Source organism: Chaetura pelagica, unplaced genomic scaffold, assembly GCF_000747805.2.
Source record: "Chaetura pelagica isolate M959 unplaced genomic scaffold, ChaPel_1.0 scaffold343, whole genome shotgun sequence".
NCBI lineage: Eukaryota > Metazoa > Chordata > Aves > Apodiformes > Apodidae > Chaetura > Chaetura pelagica.
In genome coordinates, this window is record NW_009952873.1 from 2812470 (window position 1) to 2827338 (window position 14869).

The 14869-nt window shown below is 42.4% G+C and overlaps 1 protein-coding gene across 1 annotated transcript in view; it reads left to right on the forward strand.

The window, feature by feature from the left end:
• Positions 1-14869, forward strand: part of CACNA1C (calcium channel, voltage-dependent, L type, alpha 1C subunit) — a 414681-nt gene that overhangs the window by 328481 nt on the left and 71331 nt on the right. Inside the window, exons 19-27 of the mRNA XM_009995208.1 lie at positions 1448-1577; positions 5295-5354; positions 9128-9234; positions 10800-10887; positions 12013-12120; positions 12890-12942; positions 13049-13195; positions 14089-14290; positions 14736-14866. Coding sequence (XP_009993510.1) covers positions 1448-1577; positions 5295-5354; positions 9128-9234; positions 10800-10887; positions 12013-12120; positions 12890-12942; positions 13049-13195; positions 14089-14290; positions 14736-14866 — 1026 coding nt within the window. The remainder of the gene's footprint in view (positions 1-1447; positions 1578-5294; positions 5355-9127; positions 9235-10799; positions 10888-12012; positions 12121-12889; positions 12943-13048; positions 13196-14088; positions 14291-14735; positions 14867-14869) is intronic.

Sequence of the window (14869 nt, forward strand, 5' to 3'; positions counted from 1 at the left end):
ACTCTTTCCTTGGGCTCTTGCAATGTGGCTTCACATATCCCCATCTGTATTTTCAGCACAGATGTGAGTCCAGTACTGTAGGTGAAGGTCTGAGCTATGACACAGGGGAATTTCTTCCAAGAAATTATCCCAACAGCTCCCCTGGGGACTTGGCCTCCAAACACAGCCCCAAAGTAAGGCAGGACACAAGCACAGCTGAATTCAGACCCAGTCTTTCCACAGCAGGGCTTGTGCCACTCCTACTTGGGTATGTGCAAAGCGAGGGTCTGATAATGGTTGGGAGTCATGGACTCTAATGCCAGCTTTGCCACCCACCCACTGTCACTTATTGAAGAAGTAAATTAACCTCTGCAATCATCTGTAAAATTGCTATAATAGGGGCTTGGAGGCTTAACAGTCAAAAGTAGAGCTAAATAGATTAATTAAGTGCCTCTAGAATTATACATAGGAATGTCACAAGGTTTAACTCCCTGTATCCTGATACCAACATATGGAAGGTGCTGTAAGGGTCTCCTAAGGCATGCTGCTGTTTGATGGGAGACTGCTACTTCTTTACTTGCTGGCTACTCACTAAGAGCACCAAGCACTTTATGTTATGATGTTTAGCAGACAGCCTGGATGGTATGATGTCTTCCCAGAAGCCCTTTGCAAGTGCCAGCCTGCCCTAGATTCATTTGGCCAGGTCTGGGCTCTGTTAGCAAGGTCAGTCCCCCACAGCCCCTACTCAGTGACACTCCAGCTCATAGAATCATAGAATGGTTTAGGTTGGAAGGGACCTTATAGATCATCTAGATCCAACCCCCTACATGGGCAAGGACACCTCCCACTAGATCAGGTTACTCAAAGCCCCATCCAACCTGGCCTTGAATATTTCCAGGGTTGGGGCTTTCACAGCTTCCCTGAGCAAGCTGTTCCAGTGTCTCACCACCTTCAAACTGAAGAATTTCTTCCTAATATGTGTCCTAAATCTCCCTTCTTCCAGTTTTAATCCATTACCCCTTGTCATCTCGCTACAAGCCCTTGTAAAAAGCCCCTCCCCCCAGAAAGAGCTCAGAAAAACACTGGCCACCCAAAAGCCCATTTCTGCTGCTTCCCCCCTAAAAGAGTGGGAAATGGTTCTGTGAAGGAAAGCAAGGGATATAATTGAGGGTTCTCAGGTTTTCAGACCACACCTGAATCACAAAAGGCTCTGTCAGGAAGGAGTGACAGTTCTCCATTCAAACACACCAAGCATGAGTCCTGCAGGCAGCAGATCACTCCGTGAGCATCACTGCATGATGTGGGGAGCCGAGGCTGCCCAGCACCCAGCAGGGCCAAGCACCACTGCCTGGGCCCATGGTTCTCCCTGCTTGTGGGGCAGTCCTGCTGGCAAAAGAGGAGGGAGGAATGTTGTCCAGGTCTTGCTGTTCTCTGAGAGATAAAGTTGTGCCTCTCCTCTCTCTTGCAGGTTTCGTGTCCACTGCCATCGAATTGTTAACGATAACATTTTCACCAACCTGATCCTGTTTTTCATCTTGCTCAGCAGCATCTCTCTGGCAGCCGAGGACCCTGTCCGGCACCTCTCCTTTAGGAACCAAGTATGCTTCCCATCCTCCTGTCCTCGCTGTGTACTCAAAGTGTGGTACAAGCAGATCATGAGTTGAAGCCAGGAAAGGCAGAAAAGACCACACCGGAGGCTTTGGGAATGACCCTCTTCCCTGATTTGTGCCTTTTGTAGGCTGCGTATGAAATCATCCAGTTTTGCAGGGAACATGAGTCAGGGCAGAATTTGGCCTCTATTTCATTTCAGAAGCATGTGTAGGGGAAAGAAGGACAGGAGGCTGAATCAAAATTATTGTTTCCTGGGTTTAAGGTGTTAGGAATAGTATTTGGAAACACTGATTGCAATACAGATAATTCTAATTTGGGTGATTTGCAGGTTCCTTTTGAAACATTTGCTCCCCTTGCAAGTGCTTTCTTTGTACTGAAAAGCACAGGGCCTCATTTTCACATTGTTCACACTGGTGTAAATGAGGAGTAACATTCCTGAGTTTGATGCAGTCACTCTGGGGGAAATGGGTGTCATCAAGGTTAGAATAAGGCTATTTCAACACAAACTGCAAAGCTATCATTAAATTTGAGATAATCCTCAGAAAATATGCTGTGGTTCTCTCCTCACAAGTCTTGGGCAAGGAGAGGAAGGCATTCAGCAGAGAGATACATTCTCACCTTCTTTTCTGACCATTCTCATTAGCCTTTTGAAACGTTCAGTAAATCCTTAATTTTGCCAGTAGTAGTTTCCATTGTTCTGGGGTCATTGCCAAAATCAGAAGAGTTATCAGTCATATGTAAGACTTCTGATCTTTGGTGTCTGAAGTAGCATTTTGATGCCTTTAAGCTGGAAGAGCTTGGTAGGCTTTAATAGTGGGACTACTTATTGGTTAATAATAAAACCTTAATTTAAGGTTCAGTGTTGAACCTCCCTGAAATATCCTGGCCTGAGCATGCATTTAATTGCATATGTGCATGCAGAGAAGGTGTTAATGGAGGTTTACTCCTGACCTTATTTCAAAGCTGCTTTGCATTTTGTCCTGAAGGAGAGTCCTAAATATGACCCACTTGTGAACAGCTAAGTGTACCCACCATGTAGGGATACATGTTTGTTGGTATGTATTAGTGCTGCAGCACGATATCAGCTGGCATAGGGACTTCTGACATGCCACAGAAGCTGCTGTAGTATCTGTAGCAGGAAGATTTAAATGAGAAAAAAAATATTCAAAGCTGGTTGTCCTGGATGAAAGAGCTGATGCTTTGGGGCCAAGTGTTGTCTCATGTATTTGAAGCCACTGATGTTGCATGAAAATCTGTGTTTAATTTTTGCAGGTAAAGATGTTTAAAATGTATCATACAACCATGTCCAGTGACAAGATGTTTGGGTTGCAGATGAGGTCTGCCTTTACATTTTTACAGTAGAACAGTAAGACTGTATCCTGCCCGGTGCCCTCACAGAGGCTGAGGAGGGAAAGAAAGAAAGCAAGCTGAAAGCAAACTAACTGCCTCTGCCTGCACTCTGGGACATCTTAATCAGGCATTAACCAATGCACAACGACTCATGCAGACTAGTGCTGCTGCTGACACTAACTGTCCCAGAGCAGGAAGACAGGAACAGAGAGAACCTCCTCCAGCAAGGCCTAGCAAAGTGGCTTGGACATTGCTTCTGTCCTAGATCAGGCTACTGGCTGTGTCTTTCTGGTGTCACACAGGGCTCAGGCAGCAAGTTTTTAGGAAGTCCCTCCCCATCTGTTCAAACAGCCTTTGAAGCCCAAGCAAGTCCTAAGTCTTTATGTGCTCAAAGTATTCTCCTGTTTGCACCTTGGCAAGGTGTTCACTTATTTTCATATATTCCAGAGTAAATTAATATTTAGATTATAATAAATGTGCCTACTGATAGATGGTACTGCCTGCACAAGTGGAGCAGTGGTCGTTTTCATTAGGCATGATTTAATCTATAAGGGACATCTTTACTAGCTGCAGCTTAGGGGCCAGATACACCCCAGTATGCTCTAGCTGCTTTGTGGTGCTCTGATGATGTAGAGCAGCTGCAGGGACAGCTTAATCATCCACTTTAATCAAGTTTATGGCTCCTTTATGTTGATGGAGTCATGCAAAACTGCCTGAGAGTACCCATGAAGCTGGCCCATTGCTTATGAAATGATTCCATTGATATAATAAGCTAATGTCAAGACCTACAAGGCAGCAAGGCAAGGGGACATTTCCAGTTATAATGTGTATAAATTAATATAGGATGCAATTGAGATTTTTCTATCCTTGAAGTGGCCCTTTTTTTAATTCTCTCAGTTGCAAAAAAATCAATAAAGCCCAAGACAGCATTAATGAGAGAACAACTTGGGGTCAAAAACTGAGCAGTGACCTGAAGAATTTTGAGTTGCACATCAGCAGTAGGTGATAGATTCCCCCCCATTTGACATTCGGTGTCTGCAAATTAGTCCAGATTTGGATCACGCTTAAATAGTGCAATGTAAAATAACCCTGTAGTTTGCAGTAGCTACCCCACTGCCCTTGGCATGCCAGGCTGTAAGAATCTAGCCACCTGTAAGTCTGAGTTAAGAGTATGGGCACTGAGATAGAATAAATGCCTATGGGATGGGGGAATCTCCTGCTGTATGTTTATTAGTATTTTAGCAGCAAAGATTTAGATTTCACAAAATGTCAATTTTTCTAGAGTTTCCATATATTGATCTTCTGGTCTAGGACTTGGTTAAGCTAAAACAACAGTAATCCAAGGACAGGACACTTTGTATTTTCAGCATATTTAGTGTAAATAGCACTAAAATTGCTTGGAATATTAGAATATGTTGGAAACAAAGACTGTTCAATTCTGGTCCCATCAGTCAATTAGAAAGCTCCCAGTTGCTTTTGTGGGATGTCAACTGATCAGCAGTGAAAGACACTTCTGTTCTTGATACTGTTACTTTGAAAATCACTTTACACTTCCAGAGTTGCTGTTACCTTCTGTGACACTTCAGAGCAAGTTTCTGTGGTCTGCTATGCTTGCCACCAGCATTCCCAGTACTGGGTCTACGTTAATGGGAATGATAGGTGTTTTGGCTTGCCAGTTATCCAAGATGCCAATAGAAAGATGCAAGACCTATTTTAGTCACCTTTAGCACAGGATAAAATTATGTTTGTAATACAAAAGCTGGGATTCTGTTCAATTGGCAGAGTCTTTGTTATTCACCCTAATCCAGGGCAAATCAGGAGAGAGAAAAAAAAACCAAACCAAACATAGCTAGAGCATGAATTTGCAGTTTGCTGTTCTTCCTGTGTAAGAGGCACAGAACAAGCCTGAATGGAAGTTAAGAAGAGGAGGTGTCATGTTTTCCACTGAGAGACCAGGAGTTCTTGTATTCTTAGTTTGGAAGTCTATTTGGGAAAATCCTTTAGTTGTCTGTTGTCTATCAGAGTTTTATTTAATAAATAAATAAATAAATAAATAATTTTTTTTTAAGAAAGGAAAGAAAGAAAATCCTACCAAAAAAAGCCCCAAAATGTTATTTTGCCTCTAGAGCCCTCATGGGATTGTAACTCAGAAAAGATTTCATGTAATGTGCTTGTCCTCTGTGCCAGGACCTTCACCGCATTGAACAGGACGTCGTTACAAAACCATTTCCTATATACTCCTCCTCCTTCCCTTGTCCAAAGGCATATGGATTTGATTTTGAACTGTGATTTCCCATTCAAGTGATCAGTCACTGATCTACCCTCCCCACTCCTATTCCCTTTTGTTTTTACAGATTCTCTTTTATTTTGATATAGTTTTTACTGTCATTTTCACCATTGAAATTGCTCTGAAGGTAAAGTGCCCATCTTCTCTACCATTACTTGTTCACAAGCTTACTAGTTTTCTGCCACTATCTGTTGCTAACACACACGCCTGTTTGTTCCTGGGTCACGCTCAGTACCACTAACCCAATTGTGCTTATTTTTCAGATCCTAGGCAATGCAGACTATGTCTTCACTAGTATCTTTACATTAGAAATTATTCTTAAGGTAACCAATCTGAGCAATACACTTGTTTTCTCCCTTGATTCTTTCTTTCCTTGTTTCTTGCTTCTTTCTTTCAGTTTTTCTTGAGTGTTTTCTTGTTCTCTTGTTCTCTTTCTTGCTTGCTTGCTCTTTTTCTTTCCTGCTCTCTTTCTTTCTTTCTTGTTTTCTATTGCTCTCTGTTTTCATTTTTTTCTTTTGTTTCTTTTGTTTCTCTTTTTTTAACACCATTAATATCTCTACACAAAGGATTGTTTATCTTTTGACTTTATTGTTTTGATAGTTGCTTTAAAAGTCTTATGTGAAAATTTGATATTCAAACTTGTAATTGAGGGTCTATATGAAGACAATACTTTCTAGGAGAATTGCAATGAAAGGATGATCTTGTTGGGAAAAGTAAGAGGGGACCAAGAAAAAGGCCATCACCCCATACATTTATTTCGCTACGCAGTCTTTCCAAAACAGGATTCATTTGCTGTGCAACGAATCCTGAGCACACACTCTTCCTCTTACACATGCTCCAACCTAAAGAGAAAGTCTCCGTTCTGCACAAGTCATGAGGCTGGGCCAAAGGGCAGCCGATGACTTCTGTAAGGTTACAGAGTGCAGAGTCACATAGGAAACAGGCAGCACAGTGCAGAAGCTCAATTTTTAAGTGTGGAGAGGAAACTTGGAGTACAAATCACTGAAACACCAAGGATTGTAGCTGCGAATGAAAATTGCTGCATTGCCTGTTTGAAACCTGGCTTAGTTTTGCCCAGGAACATGCTCTATACCAAGAGAAATGTGCAGGAGAATGGTTTAGCTTGGAAAAAAATAAATAGGCTGTCCTGTTCTTAACTCTAATTTTACCAAATTGGCCGGCAAATAATTTAAATAACAGTAATTGAACAAAGTTCTGGCTTTCTAAATGCTAGGTTCACTTGGCAGCTTGTTTTTTTTTCTCAGCAAGCTAGTTCTAAGTGCTGGCAGGGAGTAGCTCAGAGTTGCTCAAATTTTCCAGCTCAGGACCCTAATAACAGTATCCATACTGGAGTCTGGAAAGCAGGGTAGCCCCTGCATATTTTTTGTAGAGAGATGACCTTTTTGATATGACTTAAATTCACCCAAGCCATAGCGTTCTCCAAAGAGGCCTACGTATTAGGCTTGTGTGCATCTGTTTTTGCACAATAAATCTGAACATGCACATACCAAATGGCTGATCAATAAGGCCCATTAAAAAAAGGAAAACATATCACAGTAACATGTAAAAGTAAACCATAGCTCAAGGTACCAATTTGAACTTAGAGTTACTAATTCTGTTCCCTCAGAAGCAAACAGTAACACTCATGGCTTCAGTGGAGGCAGAACCCAACCTAAACAATTGGCATAATGCTGTTTTCATCAGGGGAGTGCACTGCATAGTACCTGAGCCTTCCCAATGTCCTCCTATTAACTTCAGTGGATTTCTGTCAACACCCCTGGATATTCTTTGGGTTCAAGTGGGAGAAGAGTGCAAGGACTACAGATATTTTAAAAATTCTTCCATTTTTATCCTGTCAGTTCGTGCCCCACAGATTGCCTGGTTCCTTAGGGCATGTTTTTCTGCTGCCTTGCATTGAGCACAATGTTTTGCACAGTAGCAAAATTAGTGTAAATGATAAGAAACAAAAGGATAAATGCCCATGGGATATTCAAGGCTGTAGAGAAACAAGTTTCATCTCCCCTCATTTTGCTGATGACACCTGAAACCCTCACACTGCCATGACAGAATCTGGTGAATGTTAGCAAGGTGATCACCAGTTGTTTTGGTTTTGTTGTTGTTTTTTTTAATTGGCATCCTAAAAGCTTGTTCAATGCTGTAGCTGGGAGGCAGACGTAGATTGTACACTCTCTGAGAGTTTCTTCTGAGGTAACAAAATAGACTTTAGAAAACCACAGTTTGTATAGAACTCAAACTCTGCAGAGCTTCCCCTCCTGATTTCAATGGTGTCTCCTTTCTTTCAAGATTGCCATACAAAATCTAACCAGTAAAGGGCATCTTTACCACTTTTTGTTATGGCAAGAACCCCTCCCCTCTTCCCCAGCTGGATGTGTCCATAAGTATAAATTCTAAGCTAAGACCAGAGTTTATACTTCCTCCCCTTCTAAGTTTTGTCTGACTGATTTATAGTCAGTTCCCTGATGTCACGGATGTTTGGTGAAACAAATAATCTGACATGCCATGTGCCCTTCCACCCTCCTCTGAATAAGGTTGTCACAGGTAGGCATGACTGAAAACCGTTAGCAGGTATGTAATTCTGAGCCATCAGCTGGAGTTAGAAAACTCCAGTTTGGATTTTTAGTTCACACTTCTCAGCTGGGAATCTGGCTAGAGCTCACAATTGAGGAACAGTCTCACGGTATCTGATTCAAGTTACTTTAGACGTCTAACTTAGATGAGATCCAGAGGACCAAATTCAGAAGCCTGTGTTCCTAACCCAGGTAATGGAGGGAGATTAGCAGTTGTGGGAATGGGGTTTCTTCAGAGGAGCTATATTAGATTGCTCACCAAGTCTAAGGTAGGTGGTACAAATATCCCCATCACCTCACCCTCTTTAACCATGCCAGACTCGTTTAGTCACATTCTGCAGATGAGCTCAGCCTAAAATTCAAATTCTGAGCTCAGAAATGTTTAGGTCTGACACTGTGACTGAAACCCATTTCTGTTTACACTATCACTTATTCCAACTCTGGAGCTGTGACATCCTGCCCAATACTAGCAGGTTTTCAGTATCCTTTCATACCGAGAAGGGGCAGAGAGTCTCTTGTAAAATATGTAAAACCTTTCCCTTCCTCTACTGGGTGATGTTTATAATTATAACCTCCACAAAGAAACCACTCTGTCTCAAGGAATCTTGCCTTGAGCTTTATGAGAAAAACCAAGAGGAAAACGCAGCTGCTTCTGGAATAAAAGTGGAGGAAGCTGGATAGGAGTAGGAAAAGAAATACAGGATTGAGCTGAACAAAAGGATCAAACTGAAGAGAGCAGGAATTCCTTCTGTTGCTTTAGTTCAGCTCTAGACCTTCAAATCTGTGAGGGATTCTTTTTTTTCTTCATGGAGAGAAAAGAGCTCAACTGTCCACTGCAGCTGGTCAAAGCACTGGAAAACATTACAAAAGCACCCTTTTTATTTTATTTTTTTAAATTTGATTAAACTAGAGGTCTTTATATATAAAAAAATTCATAACTCACAAGTGTCCTCTGCCATTCAAGAAAAAGAGTAAAGCATGTAATTGCAAAGAGTAGCTTTTGCAAGCAGTCATTATGCTGCTTTGCTGACTATAAATGTTATGTATTCTAAGCACTCAAAGTGCATATTTTCCTCACTGTACTTACTGTTTGCTTTCCCCATGGTCTTTCATAGTTACCTTGCTGTCTTCTTCATTCTCTTTCCTTTCAATGGGGACTCAATTTCTCCTTTGGGGCCTGGGGGTAAATTGCCTGCTGTGTTAGAAATAACCACCCCTTCCCGATTATATGCTCTGAGCACAACCAGGTGGCTTTGGTTTCTGAACAGATGCTAATGGCAAAGTGTGTTTGTCTTCATGTGCCTTCCCACAGATGACCGCGTACGGGGCTTTCCTTCATAAGGGCTCCTTCTGCAGAAACTATTTCAACATCCTAGACCTGCTGGTGGTCAGCGTTTCTCTCATCTCCTTTGGGATCCAGTGAGTGAGCTAATTTCAACTGGCTGGTTTTTGGGGTTCATAGGGCCAGGCTGGGAGGTGGTAGTCTCATTACCTTATCTGGGTAAGATTTTTCTCAAGAGCCTGGAAGTATTATTCAAGGCCATTAAAATTCAACTCCAAGAGGGGAGGTGGTAAATTGGGAAATGCTAAACTAGTCACCTAGGGGAAAAAACTTCCAGAAAGAGCAAATAAGAACAAGAAACTTGGTCCATAGGGAATCATGGCACTTAGCTTTGTTCCAAGATCTCTGGTTCACTGTATCAGTTCGGGACAATTAAGTGACTTACTGTTCCCTCCTAGAGTTCTCATAACCATTTTGGAACATAGGGTGGTGATATTTTGTTACTTCCTAAGATATTGTGGGTATTATTCAGTGGAAGACCATCAAATACTTTGTGAGCATTTGCAGAACACTAATGGCAAAGACAGTTGATCCTGCTTCTGTCATGACACTTCATGTTGGTTGATCTGTTAATTTGGTTAATAAGTTTATAAATTTACTTGACTGTGGAACTCTACATGTTGGATGGGGAGTTTCCCAAGTAGTATCACTTACTTATTTTTACTTATTTTTTACTTATTTTTTACTTTACTTATAAATTTAGTCTTGTTGGATGGGGAGTTTCCCAAGTAGTATCACATCTGATAAAAACAAGGTCCCCATTGTTACCATTACAGGTTAGGAGCTCATGTATGCTGTGTTCCTTCTGCTAAGTCAAACAGAAGGATTTGTCAGGTCCATTGGATTTTCAGTCAAGGTGTTAAGAATGGCACAGTGCTCATTTTGACCCGTTATCCTTTCTTACAGACCTAACCAGACTGTTAATATGTTAGCAAAAAAACCTGTTGCCAAAATCAGTAGGAGGGCCTGGTGTCATACACCATGGAGAAGACTCTCAGCCAGGGTTTTAGTCTTGGAAGACACAAAGAGCTTTGTTGTAGTAAATAGCTGTGTTTGGTACTTAAAATTAAATGCGTAAGTCATCCTAATCAATGCAGTGGGAGTTTCCACATCCTTAAATTGATGTACACACTTAATTGATTTGATGGATCAGAGGCCAAACATGCTGCAGGATCAAACCCCAGATGAACAGTATACCTTTAATGCTGGAGTCATCTGGAGTTCACACTCTTCTATGAATATTTCAGTAGAGTGCTTCTCTGAGCCTTATCTGAAAGTGTCTTGTGATGACTACATCTTGGCACAATTTCCATTAGGTATCTACGGAGTATTTGGCAGCTTGCCCTTCTTAAAAAAATACCCTGCCCACGTTCCATCCCCTTCACTAAGACAGCAGAGATGGTGAAAGCCAGGAGAGCATTCACTGAGCCTGCCCAGAGCAGGAAGCAAGAACTATGAAGATAACATCAGGGAGTAGTTACCTTACCTCTGAAGTACTGTAGCACAGAGTTGGCTCTCTAACTGTTCTAGGCAATCCAAGACTATGTAGGATTTCAAACAAGAAAGAGTGCCCTTGCATCTGCCCTTGCAGAGCATCCCCTATATTGCTGTATCTCTCATACCTTCCAATGCTTTCTTTCAGGTCCAGTGCCATCAATGTGGTGAAGATCCTGCGTGTTCTGAGAGTTCTTAGACCACTGAGGGCCATCAACAGAGCCAAGGGACTAAAGGTTAGAAGGGTCCCAATGCATTCTGTAAACTACAAATTCAAGTTATTTCAAGCTACAGGGACTTTAAAAATGGTTCAAGTAGTGTTTCAGCAGAATCATGGAATGGTTGAGGTTGGGAGGGACCTCTGGAGGTTGTCCTGCCCAACAACCCTGCTCAAGCAGGGCCACTGAGAGCAAATTGCCCAGGATCATGCCCAGGTGGCTTTTGAATATCTCCAAGGAGGCAGACACCACAGCTTCTCTGGACCTGTTGCAGTGCTCTGGCACCCTCACAATAAATAGGTGTTTCCCATGTTCAGATAAACCTCCTCTGTTTCAGTTTGTGCCCATTGCCTCTTGTCCTGTTGGTGGGCACCACTGAGAAGAGCCTGGCTCTATCTTCTCTGCACCTTCCCCTCAGGTATTTATATACCTTGACAAGGTTCCCTTGAATCTTCTGAGACTGAACAGTCCCAGCTCTCTCAGCCTTTCCTTGTGAGAGGGGTGCTCCACTCCCTTAATCATCTTTGTGCCCCCTTGCTGGACTTCCTCCAGCACATTCATGGCTCTCTTGTACTGAGGAGCCCAGAACTGGGCCCAGTGCTCCAGCTGTGGCTTCACCAGTGCTGGGTAGAGGGGAAGGATCACCTACCTCAACCCGCTGGAAGTACTTTGCCTAATGAATCCCAGGATATCATTTGCTGCCTTTGCAGTGAGGTCTCATGTTCAACTTTGGATTTCTACCAGGTTCCCCAGGTCTTTTTCTGCCATCTGCTTTCCAGCTGGGTGGCCCAGTATCACCACTAAGTTTAAATGATGTCGTTTGGTAGGGTTATAGAAGGACTCACAAGCCTATTTTAACATAGCCTTGCTGTATTAGATAAGCTGTTTAATCTGTGCTGGTGGGTGCCCAACTATTTAAGTTGGTGTTGCTGGAAGTTTCAGAGGGCTGAACCCTGATATTTTCCTATCCCTTTCTGCCTGCTTCTAAGTGTACAGTGAGGAACATAACAAGTCAGTCTTTACTCCTTTCAATGGGCAGTAGTTAAATTGCATTCTTTTATTTGTATTTTCAGTCTTCTCCCTTAACCAGAGCAGCTCAAAACAACCCTGGAAGTTACTTTTGTTCCTATCTTCCATTTGCAGCATGTGGTCCAGTGTGTGTTTGTCGCCATCCGAACCATCGGAAACATTGTGATTGTCACTACTTTGCTGCAGTTCATGTTTGCCTGCATTGGAGTTCAGTTGTTTAAGGTAAAAATGTTGGGCCCATTCATTCAGCCATTACACTGAGCTGGATTCTGGGTTGGGAATAAAAAAAGCATAAAGAAGCCTGAGGAAGTGGAGATGGAGACTTCTGTGTGAAAGACACAATACTTGAAGCACTACCAGTGTTACCTGGACTCCTGCTACCAGGAAGTCCCCAAAACTGGACAAGGTATATTCAGAACTCCTGCCTTTCATCTGTAATTGTAAGAAGTCATCATTAACATCAGTAACCTTCTTCCCTAAATAGATTGTGGCATGACTTAGTGCCAGAGAAACAAAGGGGGCAGTTCTAAAGGATTGGTACTAGCCAGCTGTCTGCCTCCCACCTTGGAGAGGAAAGGGCATGCCAGATAATCACGGAAGGTTACTCATTCACTTCTTTACCTCTGATTTTATTTCTTTGCCCTTCACCACCCTTTTGACAACTAGTGTTCTGCAGCACTCAGTGGTCATGGCCCTGAGGAAGTACACATTAAAGTACTGTGCAAGCAGATGAAAGCCTGTGCTATGAGCTACCCAGGTGCAGGAAACTCAATCCAGTTTGATCACGTGTACCTGGAAAAGAGCATTTATACGTACTCATAGTTGGTTAAGCAATTAGTAAATACAGTCTCATAGAATCATAGAATATGCTGAGTTGGAAGGGACCCATCAGAATCACTGAGTCCAACTCCTGGTCTCCTTGCTACACAACCTGTCCAAACCCTTGCAGTGTCAGTAAAGGAAGCTTCATTCCTCTTTCTTTCTTTTCAAGGGCAAGCTGTACAGCTGCACTGATAGCTCCAAGCAGACGGAGGCAGAATGCAAGTGAGTCTGACCTTTCCCAGTTAGCACCCTTCACTGGCCACCCACTGTCAGGGCCTCGTACTGGAAGCATAGCTCTGCCATGTTCTCCCTCTGCTTTGATCCACAGAGGGTACTACATTACATACAAGGATGGTGAGGTCAACCAGCCAATGATACAGCCCCGGAGCTGGGAGAACAGCAAGTTTGACTTCGACAACGTCTTGACTGCCATGATGGCCCTCTTCACTGTCTCAACCTTTGAGGGCTGGCCAGAGTGAGTGCTTCTTGCCCCTGTGCACCAGCAGTAATGTCCTCATTCATTTCAACAGAGAAAATTGCAATGCAGAGCATGATCTTTCCCATTCTAAGTATTTCAAGAAGTCTAAAGTGTTAAGTGTAGCAATAGTAGCAGCAGTATTGTACTATTTATGTACTTTGTAAATTCCTCAGGGCCTGCAGGAATTGCTGTTCCTGTACTTGCAGTGCACAGAACTGTCTCTAGATCTTAAAAAATTATTGACAGTATTAGCAATGATAGCAACATTTGTTACAAATACTATGTATGTAAATGGCTATAAAATGCTTGCCAGGTACTTAGAAGTACTGCTAGATGTGGCTAGTTTCCTGATGGAGTCAGCATGGCAATATGAATACAGCAGTGCTGTCTCTGTAGTATGGGCAGACACGGGTTGTCTTCCCTGGCTGTGCTGTCTGTGCCAAGGGACCAAAGGCTCTTACAACTCCACTTTGTCAGAGTGATGTGGGCGTGCAGGTTATCAGGGGATTGACCCTGAGCTGTGTCACCAGGTGATGCCAACAGCAGTCTTAGCAAATGTAAAAAGTGCTGAGATCCCCTTTTCTCACAAAACTCAGTTTCCAACAACAGACTCTCCTGTCTTCTGCTAACTGAAGGGCATGCTTTTGTTTTAAATTTTAATTGTTCAATTGGAAAACTCCTGAACGGGTTAAAACGTGTAAAGTTAGTAAGAGCTGGGTCTTCTCTTTTGCAAGAGTTTGCACTCAGATCAGTGCAAGTCTGCTCATCTGTGAGTGATGTAATTTTGATACAAGTAGAAGAAAATCACAAAGTTAAATTTTATAACATCACCTATAAGGCCTCAAGGCAGTTGCAGATTTTCTCTGCATTTGGCTCCTGTTTGCTTTCAGGTTGCTGTATAGGTCCATTGATTCCCACATGGAGGATGTGGGACCCATCTATAATCACAGGGTTGAGATCTCCATCTTCTTTATTATCTACATCATCATCATTGCTTTCTTCATGATGAACATCTTCGTTGGTTTCGTCATCGTCACATTTCAGGAGCAAGGAGAACAAGAGTACAAGAACTGTGAGCTGGACAAAAACCAGGTAATTTACAATAACTTGTTGCCATTAAAGGTAGAAAATGTATTGAGAATAAGCATTTAAGAGATAAATAGATACAGAGAGGAATATGTGAAAGTTTCTAGCAAGATAAAGCACTAAGGTCTCTTCACCATCATCTTTCAGGAGTCAGGTGAAAAAACTTGCTGTAAAATTTGCTGAAAATTTACCACAGAATGTCTGCTGTACCAGTTGACTCACTGAGATTAGATGAGCATGACAGTGTGTCTGGCCAAAGTAACTGCACATGGAATTCTTCAATGGGTGGAATGTACAAATTCAGAGTAGGACTTTGAAGAAATTCTTCTACCAAGCATTTTCGTTTCAGTAGAAGACTTGAAATACATTGTGTTTTTTATTACATTTGGAGGTAGCTGAACAACCCTGTATTTTGTATTTGATGTTTAAATCTGCCCTGCCTCTTTCCCAGCGCCAGTGCGTAGAATATGCCCTGAAGGCCCGGCCCCTGCGGAGATACATCCCTAAAAACCAGTACCAGTACAAAGTCTGGTATGTGGTCAACTCCACCTATTTTGAATACCTGATGTTCGTTCTGATCCTGCT